The sequence below is a fragment of the Nesoenas mayeri genome (genome assembly GCF_963082525.1).
Source record: "Nesoenas mayeri genome assembly, chromosome: 10".
NCBI lineage: Eukaryota > Metazoa > Chordata > Aves > Columbiformes > Columbidae > Nesoenas > Nesoenas mayeri.
In genome coordinates this window covers 14078517-14093789 of record NC_137560.1, presented here as the reverse complement: position 1 = coordinate 14093789, position 15273 = coordinate 14078517, and the positions used below count along the sequence as shown (strand labels likewise).

The 15273-nt window shown below is 39.3% G+C and overlaps 1 protein-coding gene across 1 annotated transcript in view; it reads right to left on the bottom strand.

Moving 5' to 3' along the window:
• The window catches only part of SHQ1 (SHQ1, H/ACA ribonucleoprotein assembly factor), a gene marked incomplete at its 3' end in the record, with an annotated part of 45634 nt that extends 31579 nt beyond the window's left edge, over positions 1–14055 (bottom strand). Inside the window, exons 1-7 of the mRNA XM_080350749.1 lie at positions 14024–14055; positions 12709–12892; positions 11651–11715; positions 10648–10770; positions 9711–9862; positions 7486–7598; positions 5427–5554 (exon numbers count right to left, since the gene is read on the bottom strand). Of these exons, the coding sequence (XP_080206875.1) occupies positions 5427–5554; positions 7486–7598; positions 9711–9862; positions 10648–10770; positions 11651–11715; positions 12709–12851 (724 nt within the window). The 5' untranslated portion in view covers positions 12852–12892; positions 14024–14055. The remainder of the gene's footprint in view (positions 1–5426; positions 5555–7485; positions 7599–9710; positions 9863–10647; positions 10771–11650; positions 11716–12708; positions 12893–14023) is intronic.
• Between the last annotated feature and the right edge of the window lie 1218 nt (positions 14056–15273).

Sequence of the window (15273 nt, the reverse complement as noted above, 5' to 3'; positions counted from 1 at the left end):
CTCTCTCTGGAGAAAATCCTTCAATTTTGCAAATAAATATCTATGCTTTCCTTAATGTTCCTGAATAATAAATTATCCAGGCCTGAATCTCATTATGAATATGTCAAAACTGCCACACAGTTTGTTTTCCTAATTCAAAAATACAAGTACATAGTATAAGATTAACAGAACAAGAAGAACTGTAATTACACTTTCTGCTATATTAAGCCTGTATTTTGTACACTTGCGTTACCAATGTTTTATTAACAATACCTGTACAATTACTATTAATCTAATGTAAAGCAGCATCTGCTGCTACTTATCAAGTACTACATTTGCAAGTTTTCAGTTTGATTTTTAAAATGTTTTGTACATTTTCAGTGCCAAAATCATGCTGCTTCTAGCCACACTATAAGTGTGTATTAATATATCCATGTCTAAAGGAATCAGGCAAACTAATCTCACATACAAAGTAAGTGTCAGACAATACTACAGAGATTGCCCTTGCATTTTAATAATCTCCTTTACTTATTTTAAACTAGCGATTCTTCATGTTAAAAATCAAGATACTTCAAATCTCTCTTCAGTACCTGATTTTCAATGAAGCACAAGTTAGTCTCAAAAGGGGAAGATGAGGTCTGACAGCTACAGGGTGCTTTGTTACGGTCTTACTGATATTTTACATTGCCGACTGCATCGCTTAAATCAAGCCTGTGTAAGATCTAGAGATATAGACTACTGTGACACTTATTGTTCTAAATGTGTTAGGAGTACTCAGATAAGACATGCTATCTAGACAGATAGCTAATGCAGTGGTCAGACTCAGAGAACCAGGGCAGTACGGTTCAGAAGGGACCTCTGAGAATCAGCTGCTCTGGCCTTCTGGTGGAAGCAGAGCCTTAGGTTCTGGTCCTGTCAAGCCAAGTCTTGAAGGAAAGCTGTCTTGAAGGAAAATAACTCTGATCCTTTTGTTGATGTTTTCGGTTTTTGTTGTTGTTGTCTTTTAGTTGGTTTGTTTTGTTTTGTTTTTTTAATGTTAACTAAAATACTATGCTACAATATTACATTTCTTAAATGTGTATTTCTGTCCCTGTGAGTTAAGGAATCAGCAACACCAGATCAAGGATGAGATTAGTCAGTAGAGAGCAAATTCATCAGGAATTAAAAAGAGAGAATGGTCACTGGTAACTGTGCTAGGTTACCATACCATTACCTAGCACGGTTACCATAAACAAAATAAATTATCCCCTGAGCATATAAATGTTACATTAAATGCATATATCAGCATATGTCTTTGAAGATTATTGTGTTGCCTAAAAAGGAGTTTTTGCAGATGTGCAATTTGAAATAGAATAAAAGGGGACTTTTAATTGAGTTGAATGCAAATACAAAACGTTTCATCTGGAATCTGTAGAAGCAAGGCTCTCGTGTGAACTTCAGCAGCAGCAGAAAGCACGCTTTCTGAAAGTGTTACTCCCTCATGGGACAGGCTGTGTAATGAGTCAGGCTTTGCAGAGTATTACTTAACTTGCATTAGACATTGTAAGCGTGAACAAAATCTGGGCCTGGCAGCTTTAGAGATGTCCAGTCCAAAAATGCTATTTTGCTGCAAACATGATGGTGAAAACTGCTCTCTACTTCTTTGGGTTCCTCAGCCATACTGCAAAGGCAATAATATCAGCTGCCTGGTGGCTAACAAGCCTAGGAGGAAATAAACAAACAAAAAGCCACAAAGGGCAATAAGAGAACCATTGCAACACACACAGTAACATGTAAAAAAGGACAAAAGAGACAAGACACTTAGGACAATAAAAGAAGAAATTTTAAAAAGACAAAATACACACACCAGACAAACAAGCTGGAGAAAAAGTAAAAAGGCTATATAAAAATAGATTCAAGGTAAGGACAGAAGAGAGCTGAAAAGTTTAAGTGTTTGTGAGAAGAGCTGATCCAAAAAGAAAAACATCTGGTAATAAGACATTCAAAAAACCTCGTGATGTGAAAACAGAAGAGCGAATAACCAGGGATGAAAGAGCAGTACTCAACCAAACAAAACCTTCAGTTAATTGTAGTGCCATTAAAAAAAAAATTTAAAAAATAATAAAAATTAAAAAAATCTGTATTTCTAGATATTCCTTGTAGTCAAAGACATGATAAAGACAAAAGTAAACCAGTTTTTCATTCCAAGAAACCAATGAAGATAAAAACATCAATATAAATCAGCAAGAGGAAGAAACAAAAAATAATTCTCTTGGTTCAGTGTTGCTGAATAAGAAAATATACTTTTAAAGAACCTGCTAGTTTTTATTTCACTTTCCCCCACTAAATTCACTTTTCCATATAGTAACTTGAGGAGTCAGTTCCCAGTGACACTCCTGATTCCACAGACACTGTGTAGGTGGGAACTGTCCTAATGGCATCAAAAACAGAGCCCAAAATACAGGGACTATAAAGGTACCAGGTGCCAAATTCTAGTGCCAATACCTCAATACTGTGATAGCCTGTAACCTGCCATCAATGTTAACACTACCATTCCAACCTCCTCTAAAAAGATACACCATTTCATATCATTTCATTTCTGAGGGCAGCAGACTTCCTCAGTATGAGATGCTGCACATCTGACAGCATGTGATTTCCATCAGTCCTCTGCTTCTATGTTCTTGGGTAACGGCTTTGGACAGCACATGTTTAATCAAGAACATAACGTTCATGCAGGACAGACAAATGTTTTCGGCAAGCTGGTCATGGCAGTACACCTCCTACAAATTGTACATGTTTTACACACCTCAATATTTGAGGTCTCCTTAAAAGCTGTATGCTTGGAAGTCCTCATCACAGAAAATTATGGACATTACCTTATTTTAGATGCTTTCCTTAACACAAGACATGAATTTGGAACTCAGGACAAGCAAGAAATCTGGATAATCTTAATGTTATGCCCCTTTCCACAAGCAAGAAAAAGACACTGCATGAAGGTGTCAACCCCTCCTCCTTTATTGCCCTTAAAAGGGTTCAAAAGTAAACAGCGGATATCTGTATCTGTTTTTTATTAAAAAAAGAAGTTTGACCTCACACCTACCTGCAGGGCAACATGTGCATGCACAGGTTCAAACACTCACCACGCATCACTTCATAAAAAACCTTAGACCATACTGCAGTATGTATAACGTTTGTGCCCCTATAGCTTCCACGCTCGAGTACCCTTTTGCTTTTCAGAGCGAAGCACCAGTGACAGCCTCCTCATCCTTCCAGCTGCATAGCTCACCTTGGCTTAATGCAGTCAGACTTCTCCCCAGCTCTAGTGGAAATAACGTAAAATTTCTCAAGTAGTACAGAAAGCCCTTCAGTTAGCACAGTCTTTGCTTCATTTATGTGCCTTTTCTATGTCACTTCCACTTACTAAGCATGCACACTTGAATACATATCCATGCAGTCAAATTGCATTCAGCTTGTAAGAACTCCTGAATGTGTAACTCAGATTACCCAGACCATCCCTTTGACAAAGCATAAAAGCAATACAAAACCACATGGAACTCATTCTATTGATGATCAGATTCCAGGTCCAACAGCTTGGACCCACCTCCGGCCCTTTCCTATTTCCCTTCATAAGAGACCTTCAAGTGGAACCTGTACTCCCTCTCATGGTGGCTTCTTTCACCACAACTCACTCAGGTTTAAGAACCCAACAGTTTCAGATCCTCAGGCACTTTTGTCAATGAAACGGCAGTAACAATGTTACGAAAACAGAAGTCTTTGTGGGGAAAAGGTAGGTAACTACTCCTACATTTTTACAGTCCTAAAATTACATTCAGCCCTTCGAAGGCAACCGCGAGGCTGATGTGGCCCCTGGTGAAACTGAGTTTTACACCCCTGGCTTAAAGAAAATACAATCCTTATGTAGCCCGATTTTCTGCACAACTGCCATGAGCAGGCTTGCCAGGCTTTTGAGTAGTTTGTCTGTTGTGGTTGCCTCTAGAATCCAGCAACATATATCTGTGTTTTTCATCAGAATCTCAATTTGAAGCAAAAATATACTTTATCAATAAAATCATCCAGCAGCTCTAAATTTTCATAATATTTTTCATTATATTCCTTAACCCAGGCAAACATTATAGCAGTGTTTCATTTACTAAGGAGTGAATGGATAAAAACAAACAAAAGAACCCCTCATTATTCTATTTTCAAGCCTCTTGTACCTTTGTCCAATGCTTTTTAAACCAAATGCTTATGATGGGTATAATTAACAATTTCTGGCTTCAGAGGCTGAAAAGAGACCAGTAATGAAGATCAGATTACATTCACAGCAAAATACACAACATTTACCCAAATTCCATTGTTGTTCTCCTGTAGAAAATATGAAAGCGCAGGTATTATTAGTGCATTAATATTTGTTAAGAACCTCTGGTGAAGGGATTATCATTATCTACTTTAGTAATATTGGATTTTCATACTACATCGGAAATGAACAAAGGACAACAAAATAATAAGCATAATAGTAACTCGTAATGTTCTGTGCAGTCACTGTGTACAGAAAGGTAAACTCAGTTATCTGTTAACTGTTCTGTTACAAGGTCACGTACTAAACCTGAAAGCATCCCTTTTAGTTTCTATATGGACACAAAGAATTTCCTTCCAAAAAGGTCTCCGAGACCCATAAAACAGCAGTAGAGTAATAAATGCCATGAACTTCTGTCATACTGTGTAAATAAAGCATCCTACAGAGGACGTTACCAAACAGACAGAAGGGCTGACATTAGCACAATCTTCCACAGCTCATTCTTGGGAAATTTGCTGCAAACTATCTGAACCATATTTGGTAGTGGGCACAAAAACCAGCTTTGACTATTTTTTCCATTGAAAACACAACTAGGAGAGGGAGAAAAAAATAAATTCTTGAAAAAAATGAGAAAAAGAGTGAATAAGCACCAGAAACACAGTATTCATTTTCTAGCTACCACAATCACTACACAAAGATAAATTTGATTTGATTTCAGATACCATGACTTACTGACACTAGAAGCTACTTTGAAATCTTAAAAGATTACTGCACACCCTTAGAAGGGAACTTTTTCTTCATAGATATCTGAAATTCTAGAATGGCCTTTAAGAACAGTTAACTGCAAAATATGTAACGCAGATGAAAAAGAGTACACACTACACGATTAACAGGTAAAAGCTGAAGATGAAATAACCACTTTATAACAAACATATTGTCAACTGCTCCACACACAACTGTCTCAAAGATCTCAGTACTTAACTGTCCCTCCGAGAAAAAAAATTCTTTGAGGACAGGAGAAGTAATAGAATACTCCTCTAAGAACAGTTAAAGACAGAAAATTGTAGGGTAAAACCACACTTCTTCCTTTAAGAACAGTAACGTAGAACATAACATGGTATTACAGCAATTATCATTCAAGCTACAGATGTTTACATATATATGTTCTCACCAAATGTACAAGTGTCATGTTCTTGATGACTTTCTCCCTTCAAGTCTATCATTTTTTTATGAGCATCAACCCACCATGGTTTGTACTTCAAAATCTGCAGAATAGCTTCATCTTCAAAAAAATCAGCTCTAGAAAAAGAAAAAGGTCATATGTTATTTATGTCAATTTATGGTGTATGTGGGTATACTTTACTGCATACATAGAATACACTTGATTTAGCTCCAGGCTATCTTCCATACATCATAAATACAACAAACCTGACTAGTATCTGTTCTTTGACTTAAAACCAGAAAACCATAGTAATTATTAAAAGTATAAGCACTAACTCATAGTGCCCCTTCCTTACCTCCTCCACCTTTCCTGAGCCACCCAGAAGCCCAGAAAATTGAAGAGTTGCAGCATGACATGAAGGTGAAGAAACCTGACTTGTTCTGCAGTAATCTAAGGGAAAACATTCCAAAGAGAAGACTTCTCAGAGAATGTTGCTGGCAGCAAACTTGATTTTACTGGGAAGCTGTCCCACTTTAGAACTGCATATACCTTGGGGAGGAAGGGTGTGCAGCAGAAGGGCAAAGTAGGGACAGGGACTGACTTTTAGGTAAGCCGTAGCAAGGTAGAAAAAGAACTGTACATGAATTCTGGAAGAGAGATGACCTCAGCACAAAGCCACTGTGGTGAAAATCTCAATACAGTAACTCTGGGACGATTTATACTAAATGATTCAAGTTCTAAGCCTCCTCTTATCATTTAAGCTTTTTCTTCAAGCCAAACAACAGCACAAATACTGAGCACTGGGTAAAAAAAAAAAAAAAGGCAGGAAATTTTTTAATATCATCTTAATCATCATACAAAACCTGCCCAATCTAGTGAACACAGAATGTAACTTGCTTTACCCTTGCGCTGACAGATTTTTTGATGCCTATCTTCAGTGTCTTTATAAAGTAACTTAGATATTAGCCAGTGTGCATTTTTCTCAAAGGCAACAAAATACTTCTGTGTGCCACTGTTTCTCCCTGGGCTGTCCTTCTCATTAGGGTACACAGGAAAGCGATTTCTGTTGAAGACAGGTTGGTATCTGTTCTGAAGCCTCCAAAACACAGCCATTAAACTAAATGGTTGTAGCTCATCCACCAGGCTAGAATACAGGTTCTAAGATGGAAACTTGCAATTACTATAATCTGCATCACATTACAGTTTAGGAACTGCTTCACTTCTAGTGAAATGTACTTGCAAGTGAGGTTTCAAGAAAACTTTGCTATGTGCTACACAAAGACATGCAACTGCCTCTGGGACACCTGGCTGAGCAAAAATTCCAAGTTTGCAAAGAAAATGGGTTAAACCTGCCTTTCCTGACAAAACACACCACAAATACTAGTTCTCCCACCAAAACCATTTTGCAGGAATTACTATATTAATAGATCTCACAGTTTCAATTCAGTTTACTTATCTGGAAGTTTCTGAACATAACTTGACCTGAAATACCCCAACTTGAAAGGCATGCAGACTCATTTCCACCTTCAATACGTGAGATGAAGCATAAAGAAACACAAAGTCTTGGTTTGGAACTTTTTTCCTCATTCTGACATAAAAAAGGTTCCATGTGATGAAGGCAAAGAACAAAGTGGCCTCCAGAAAACCTTCATAACTTAAACTCAGATTTACTTCCTCATAGCCCAGGATTGTTCAGTAATCCTTGTTTCACAAGAAAAAAACAAAGTTCTGACATCTACAACCCAAAATGCTGGCAGGGATTGGCTATTCAGATGCTGGAGAGGCAAGCTATGAAAAAACATTCTGCAACAGTTCAGAGCAGGCCCTGCTTGACTACAGACTTAAGCAGTAATTAAACAGTAGAGTAATCCCAAAACAGATAAGTAATGTCTTGCGTCAGTGTCATACTTAAGAAGATCCTCTAAGGCTTGCTGTGATGAGACAAAGAAACAAACAAAGCTATTATTTTTTAAAGTGATCTTAAACCCAATTATTTATGAAAAGAAAAAGTGAATATATTTCAAATGAGGTACTTTTACTTGACCAGGTGAAGTAAATTGATACTCACAGGTAATGATCAGGGTCAAACTTGGCAGCCTCAGCTGCCAAGCGTTTCCTCCTACGTTCACCTACAGGAGTTTGGTCTGGATCCTTGATGTCAATAACATCACTGAGTTCATCCTGCAGATGGAACAAAAATAGTAAGACCAAGCCACAGGTATGATAAGCAAGATGCATTCAGTAAAAGTTTAGGAAAGATGCTTATCAGTATTCCATTGAAATCACAGTATCAGAGTATGTTTGGGATTGGAAGGGACCTCAAAAGATCATCTAGTCCAATCCCCCTGCTGGAGCAGGAACGTCTAGGTGAGGTCACACAGGAACATGTCCAGGCGGGTTTTGAATGTCTCCAGAGAAGGAGACTCCACAACCTCCCTGGGCAGCCTGTTCCAGTGTCTGTCACCCGTACTGATAAGTTTTTTCTCAAATTTAAGTGGAACCTCTTGTGTTCCAGCTTGATCCCATTACCCCTTGTCCTATCATTGTTTGCCACTGAGAAGAGCCTGGCTCCGTCCTCATGGCACTCACCCTTTATATATTTATAAGCATTAATAAGGTCACCCCTCAGTCTCCTCCAAACTAAAGAGACCCAGCTCCCTCAGCCTTTCTTCATAAGGGAGATGCTCCACTCCCTTAATCATCTTTGTTGCCCTAGATGCACTTCAATCCCTAGATGCACTTCAACCTCCCTTTCAAATCCTGCAAATTCAGGCTCCATTGTGCAAATAAAACATCAGCATTCCAAGGAAATTCAATTATTAGAAGCTCCTTAGATTTCACAGTATTATGAAGCATGTTCAGGCCACTTTATCATAAGGCAGGTGGGTTATTTTGCATTATGATAAAATTTGCAATATTTAACAAAAGCACACAACCACAACAAAGATACAAGTCATAGATACTGTTCTTGTGACTTTTGAGATTACTCTCGCACTCTGAAGTGGTCAGACATTAATTAATGGGCAATTGCAGTGCCCTTTTAAGCATCATTAGATAGTGGTACATTAATGCTGATAGGAAATGTACTTCTTTACGAATTTCATGGTAATAAGCCAGTGTATATATCCTAACAGAATGTAAATACTTTCTCCATAAATAGCAATCCTGCTCCAAACCCAGAAAATACTAAACTTCATACATTTATGAGTTACAGAGTTACATAATTAAATTGCTTTAAACTTAAACTGCTTAAAGTAAGAACACTACCAAAAAAATCAGGTTATCATTCACTATTTTAATAAAATCTCTGTATACTATGAATATTATTATACTACCTGGCATGCTACAGGTTGTAGATTAGCTTCAATCTATTCATGAATTAAAGAAATTGCTGAATGGTCAAGAGCAAAGTAACTGCATTTTAAAGCTCCTATCCTATCAATTAATCCAAAAAAGCAAATTTCAGTGCATCAGCGTAACTCTAGTAAATCCCCCAGATTCCAGGTGGGCAGACACTTCGAAGGAAGCACACTTCAAAAGTTATTGTCCTGTGAGAAAATCAAGTCTAAAATAAGAAGTGAAATTCAATGGCAATTTTCTCTTTTTACAATGAAAAGAAATTTGATGCAGCGGTGATAACAGGACTTATCGATTAGCCAGGTTTATTTTTGGTTTTTTGGGGTTTCTTTGTTGTTGTTGGGTATTTTTTGTTTTCAATTTAGTAATTTCTTTGTAATTTAAAAATAAATTAAAATTTATGGCACCTGAAGTATACTGTACATGGATGTTAAATATGTTTGAAGTCAGAATAGAAGACAATACCAAGTACACAGCAAAAGCGTTAACAGCAGACTGTTAAAAGCCGATAGACTGTTTGCATCTTGCCAGAACTACTCACCTGGTAAGTGGCCTACCCCACACAGGCCTTTCTCTCTGTCCCTCCATAGGCCAGTTGAGCCCTGCTGGTGACAGCAGCCCACAGCCAGAGGCCATTTTTACCAAGGACCCAATTCAGCCCCTTCCTCTAACACCAAAATTTTCACAGAAACAGACCAGCCTGTTGACTTTGCTACACAATTAACTCAGTCTTGATCACCCCCTACTTCTGCACGAACAAGGGTTTGTCCATACTACCGCATGCAAAAAGCAGAATATTCTCAGTTACAGAATGGGATAATGGAGAAGAATGGTTATCCAATGGTCCCCTCCTGACTACAGAATGAGCCAGGAACCCTACCTCATCAGAAAGTTACCCAGAACTTTTATGATAGGAAAAGATGAAAATGCATCCACCTGCAGCCGCTGGAACACCCCTGAGCGCAAATTCCCAAATCCATAACGGTACTGCAGTGGTAGAGTGTTTTCTGCACTTTCTTTGTAAGGGGTCTGCTCTATTTCCCAGTCAAACTCTTCTTCCTCCTCCTCAGACAACTCAGCAGAGGCAGCTGTATATATTGTATGGTCAGAGAAAGAAAATTATTACATAGGAAATACATATGCTTTAACAGAAAGGCAAACAATGGTAACACAATAAACCTCTCTCATTTTACTATATCTTTTAAGAAATCTTATACGAGGCTGGGTCACAGGGGCAGATGCTTACATCAGCAATCCATAGTTCCTGCTCCAAACTCTCCAGCTTTTAAAAATGAAGACCAGGAACACTAAAGTTATTTAGTTACTTAAAGACTGAATTAATTGTTCCACTGATTTCAACAAGACCAGAATTTGATGCTAAGAGAATCCTGACAGGAGCAAAGTGATGTTATCAAAAATTTAAGATGGGTATTAAAAATTAAACGCAGATAGTCAAACCTTCTTGTCTGTTACATACTGATGTTAAGCAAGTCATCCACTAGACCCTGGGCTTTTAATTAGCTTCTACTATTTCAGCTAAAAGTCCAGTTGTGCGAGCTTGTAGAAAGAAGACTCAAATGTGTCTGTATTATACAGCCACTAGAGGGGTACAAAGATCTACAAAGGATTAGCATATGTTAAGCATATTTTGGAAAAACATAAACGTAACTAAGCCTTTAAGACAACACGTGTATCACCTACAGCACATGTATTTTTATACCTAACCATACTTTCAGATTCATTCACACGCTTCTTGTACCTTGGATTAGGCAATAATAGAAACACTATTTTTCTCCATATATCACTCTTTAAGTCTATAACTATTTCATTGTGTACCTATATCACAAGTTTAAGTGAGATTTTTTTGTCGTACCTATCTCTTCTACTAAAGGTTTTGCTGATCTTGATTTCTTTGGTGCTAAAAGAGATGTCAGCATGTCCAGTCCCTCAAAATATTGGCCAGGAATCTCCTTAGGTAACTGAATTGTAAAAGTTCCTTAAAATAAAAGTCAGAATACAGTTATTGCATTAAAACATCCAAGATAAAAAGAAGAAAGGTGCGTTTTTCCTCTAATGAAAAAGGCTCACAGAATCTGGGACACACGCAGGTAGTATTTTATTATGCATCCGTCTCTGTGCATATTTTTAACCTTACTTCACAACTTCCACAAAAATCAAAAATTTTAACAATAAAGCATGAAAGAGAACATTTAACTACTTCTGGTCTCTTGATTCACATTGTTTGAGCACAAACCAACAGGATACAAGCTTTATTTTATTTTTAATCCTTCTACCAATCAAGCAATAAACAGAATATCATAGAAAACTCCACTATTGTCTTAAGCCAAGCATGTAATAAAGGCTTAGGAAGCAGCAAATTATAGGTTTTATTGCTAGGTTTTTTATAATTAATACATTAATTCCAGAAGGTATATATTTTATTCCAGAAATACCTTCCACTTCAAGGTGTGGAGAAAGTCTAATGTCTTCTCTCTTAAGACGTAGCCAAGACACTGCCTCAGGATTACCTCACTTCTACTCAGCACTACCTGACTTCTTTGCAGATTTACTGGCCTAATGATGTAGGTACAACAACATGCCCAGTCCCCACAGGCTCTGAAGGAGACTTGTACATAATTTTTCCCTTATTGGGACAGTCCTGAACACGTCCTTTGTGTTTAACAAAGGATTTATTGTACTTATTTAGGCCAAAGCAAGATTTTTTTTATACTACATAACATATTGGAAAGTTTACCTTTATTTACAGTATCATATACTTCACTTAAATTCTAAGCAATTCCAGTGTAGCAACATATAAATTATTGGAAAGATAGTAGCGTTTTAATGACATCTACACTAAGAACATTAACTAATACCTTTGTCTGTATCATAACATGCTTTTTCTCTGCCATCTTCTACAATTCTTCCAGGAAGTGTCAATCTGCAGGCAAAAAATGAGATGTCTCATTGAACGCCTGACTACTTGTGCAACTTACCATCTCAGCCCATAAAAACGAAAGGCACATTCCAAAAGTACAAAGGACCTAACTACACAACTACTATTGATACTAAGGGAAGTCACGCAGTTAAATCCCAATGTACTTCAAAAATCTTTTTCTCTAACTATTGGTACAAGACAACAGCCTCTGAGATAAGAGAAAACTTGCAACTCCTCATTTCGCAGCTTGGACAAGGTCACAGCCACCACAGAAATGATACTCTTGGCACTATGTGCAACACTTGGAAGATCTGCAATTTAAAAACCTCAGAGCTAACTCACAGTGACAGGAATTCTTGTACTGATATTCCAAATAACTAATTCACAGCATTCAACCAGTCCAGTAAAATCCCTTGTGGTTTACTAATGTATAATAGGGGAAGCATGCCCAACGATACAGGAAAGATAAAATAAGGAAGGTGAATAGTTTGTCAGCTCTTACATGCCAAAGGTCTCTCAACAATTTCATACTGAGATTGCTTCTTGTTCCTTCCCTACAGCACAGTGGGGAACTTGCTATCTAGAGAAAAGATACACCTGGAACCTCATTTCCTACTGCCCAGGCTCACACAACTTTTCTTCCCTTATGTTATTATGAGTGCATCAAAACCTACTCTTCACCAAATACACTGTATCTGGCTCTCAAAAGCAACTTCCATAAATTCGGAGAATTGTCTTGCCATTTTATAATTAAAAATCTATCATAAAGTAAACTTGGAAAAATATTCCTTTAAACTCCCTTTAATGTGATTTAATGCCTAAAAACAATGAGGCCAGATCCATTAAAAAATATTTGAAAAAAATGGGCTGTCCGCAATCTACAATGTAAGAGTTGCAGATGAGGAATGTTCTGAAGAGACTAAAATAAAGTTCATTCCCTACTGGGTTTTATTTATTTTATGAAGTTCAATTTCTTTAAATCCTGCCGCTACTTGCCTGAGAAAGTATGGCTTAGCATAAAATTTAAAATCTTCCCCTTCGAAATACACATCAAACTCTGAAGCTCTGGCATAAGGTACTTTGATTATTATTGTAAGAAAATCCGGATCCTGGGTCAACTCAAAAGCTGGAGTTATCATGATGGAATCCAGCAGGAACAGCAACCACTGGCTGTGTGGCCCTATCAAAAAAGGAAAACAAGAAAATATTATTGTGGTTCCCAATTTATGACAGCAAATAGTTGTCTCTTCAAAATTCTGTAAGAAGAACATTCTCACAAAATTATCTTCCACATGCCGAAGAAGATACAGATACAACTCGTTCCCAGGCTGAGCAGCTGTTGTGTGTTTATTGAGTTGTATCTCGATAGAGAACACCTGGCCTGAAAAACACTTGCAAGCCAATGTACATTTCTATGGATCTTCTTATGTATTTAAACACTACACACTAATAACACAGGATAAGAGGTAACAAAAATCCACCAGCTCATTTAGACCCTTGAAGGATGACAGGCCGGCCTGCACTTTTATTTTCCCAAATCAGAGCTTTGTAACATGTAAGAGCAGCCCCAAAGCTCCCGCTCGGAGCTTCTCAGCACTGCTACACGTTTAGGCCCCGACACTAACTAACAGCCCCAAACTGATCTGGAGGTTCCTGGACAAACCTCGGCCTGGGGACCGCTGACATCCATCCCATAGAAATGCAACACCCCCGACCCAACCTAAAATACAGGTATCCCAAAAATGAAGCTTCTGTGAAAAGGCCGCCACGCACTAAAGAAAATAAAAAATAAAAAAACAAAAAAGCAAAACAAAAAAAAAAAAAACAAAAAAAACCACACAAAAGACACAAAACAACAACCACCAACAAAAAAAACAACCAACACAAAAAACCCCCACAAAACCACCACAAACAGCTAACAGAACTAGTAAGTTTCTGTTGCAGCACGGGGCTGGCAGGAAAAGGAACGAACCCTTCGCTTTCCCTCAAAGGCACCACAGCAAGACATGATCTCCCTCCGCTGCTCGTTACTCTGGGCCAAAGCCCGACCTCCCAGCCGTACCGGGGGCACACCACACCAGGCAGCCCCGCCGCGCCCCTGACGACCGGGGGCCGCGGTGCGGGAGGGGCCGAGCCGGGCTCCCCCCGCAGAGCCGCACCACGGCCAAGGGCCGCAAAGCGCCACCACCCCTCCCGAGGCCTCCTAGAGGAGCGAGCCCGCCAGGGCCGCGGCTGCTCACGGAGAGAACGCCGCTCCGGCCGTGCCCACTGAGACAGCAACCAGCTCGCCCGCCATCCCACCACCACTCACCCCGCGTCCCGCGGCCGTCTTCACCGCCCCGTGGGGCGGGAACGCGCATGCGCAGGCAGCCCCGGCGGGCGGGAACCAGCCCCGGCTGCCGCCCTCACGGGCCGCCCCTCCGGGCGCTGCCCGCCTTCGGAGCGGGACACAGGCGGAAGGGCTGTGACACTGTAGTACCGGCAGGCGAGCAGCCTCTGTCCCGGGCGGGAGGCTGAGAGGGGCTCCACCAGCCGTCGGCCTGGCCTCCCCTCACGGTGAGGTGGTGGCTGGGGCGCCCCGGGCCCCGCCGGTGAAGGGGATCTTTCTTTCCCTTAGATTTCTCCCCTCACTGGCCTTGTTTTTTAACAAAAATGATGATGTGGTGGGCCAGACGTGGTGTTTCAAGGGAGGTGTAACGATCTCAAGAAACAAAAGTAGCATTTTACCCCTTAATTATTGTCATCTTGATCAAGCTGTGAGAATGCCAGTCAAGATGGGCTGCGGCATGAACATCTGACAACCTCAGGTCTTTCGTCCTCTGTGATAGCCACAGATATTACTTAAAACTGTAAGCATCTGACACGGTCACGTACTGTATCTTAAACATAACAGGCTACTGAAAGTAAATGATGTGTCTCACAGCATGTAAGAAGTGCTTGTACGTGTAAGTAAAGCATGTAGTGAGAACAAGCGCCTCCAGAGAGGAGAGAATGGAGTTAAGAACTGAGTAAATAGGAATGGAAGGTTTAGGCCTAATGTAATTTAAATTGTAGTAAGGATAAAATGATTTCAAGAACTAAAATACATCGAAGTGGATGGCTGCAGAAATACACAGGAGAGTGACCCCATCAGCACTGCCAACAGGAATTCTCAGTTACGTTGTTTCTTCTAAGGACAGGGAATAAATGTGAACAAGATTTACAATGTGAATAGATGCAGATCCTGATGAATCAAAATAAATACAGCATTACGGAGAAAATACAACAAGGAGTTCAAAAATTGCTAAAAGCAGAAAAGTTGTTCCCCCAAATATAATGCATTTTATGCTGAGTTCCCTTCCTCCATAGATTTCATTTTCCAGGAGTTTATAATCGTTAGCAGTTTCACTTACAGAATTACTGTGTTCATGATAACATGATATCTTCATAGCTTTATTTTTGCTCTTTCTTCTTGCAGTTTCCACGATCCAAAGATAAAGAAGCTTCTAATTTTATTTCTCCAGAGGAGGGAAGTATCCTGGATCACAAAGACCTTCTGTGCTTTTTCAGGTAAGGATACCA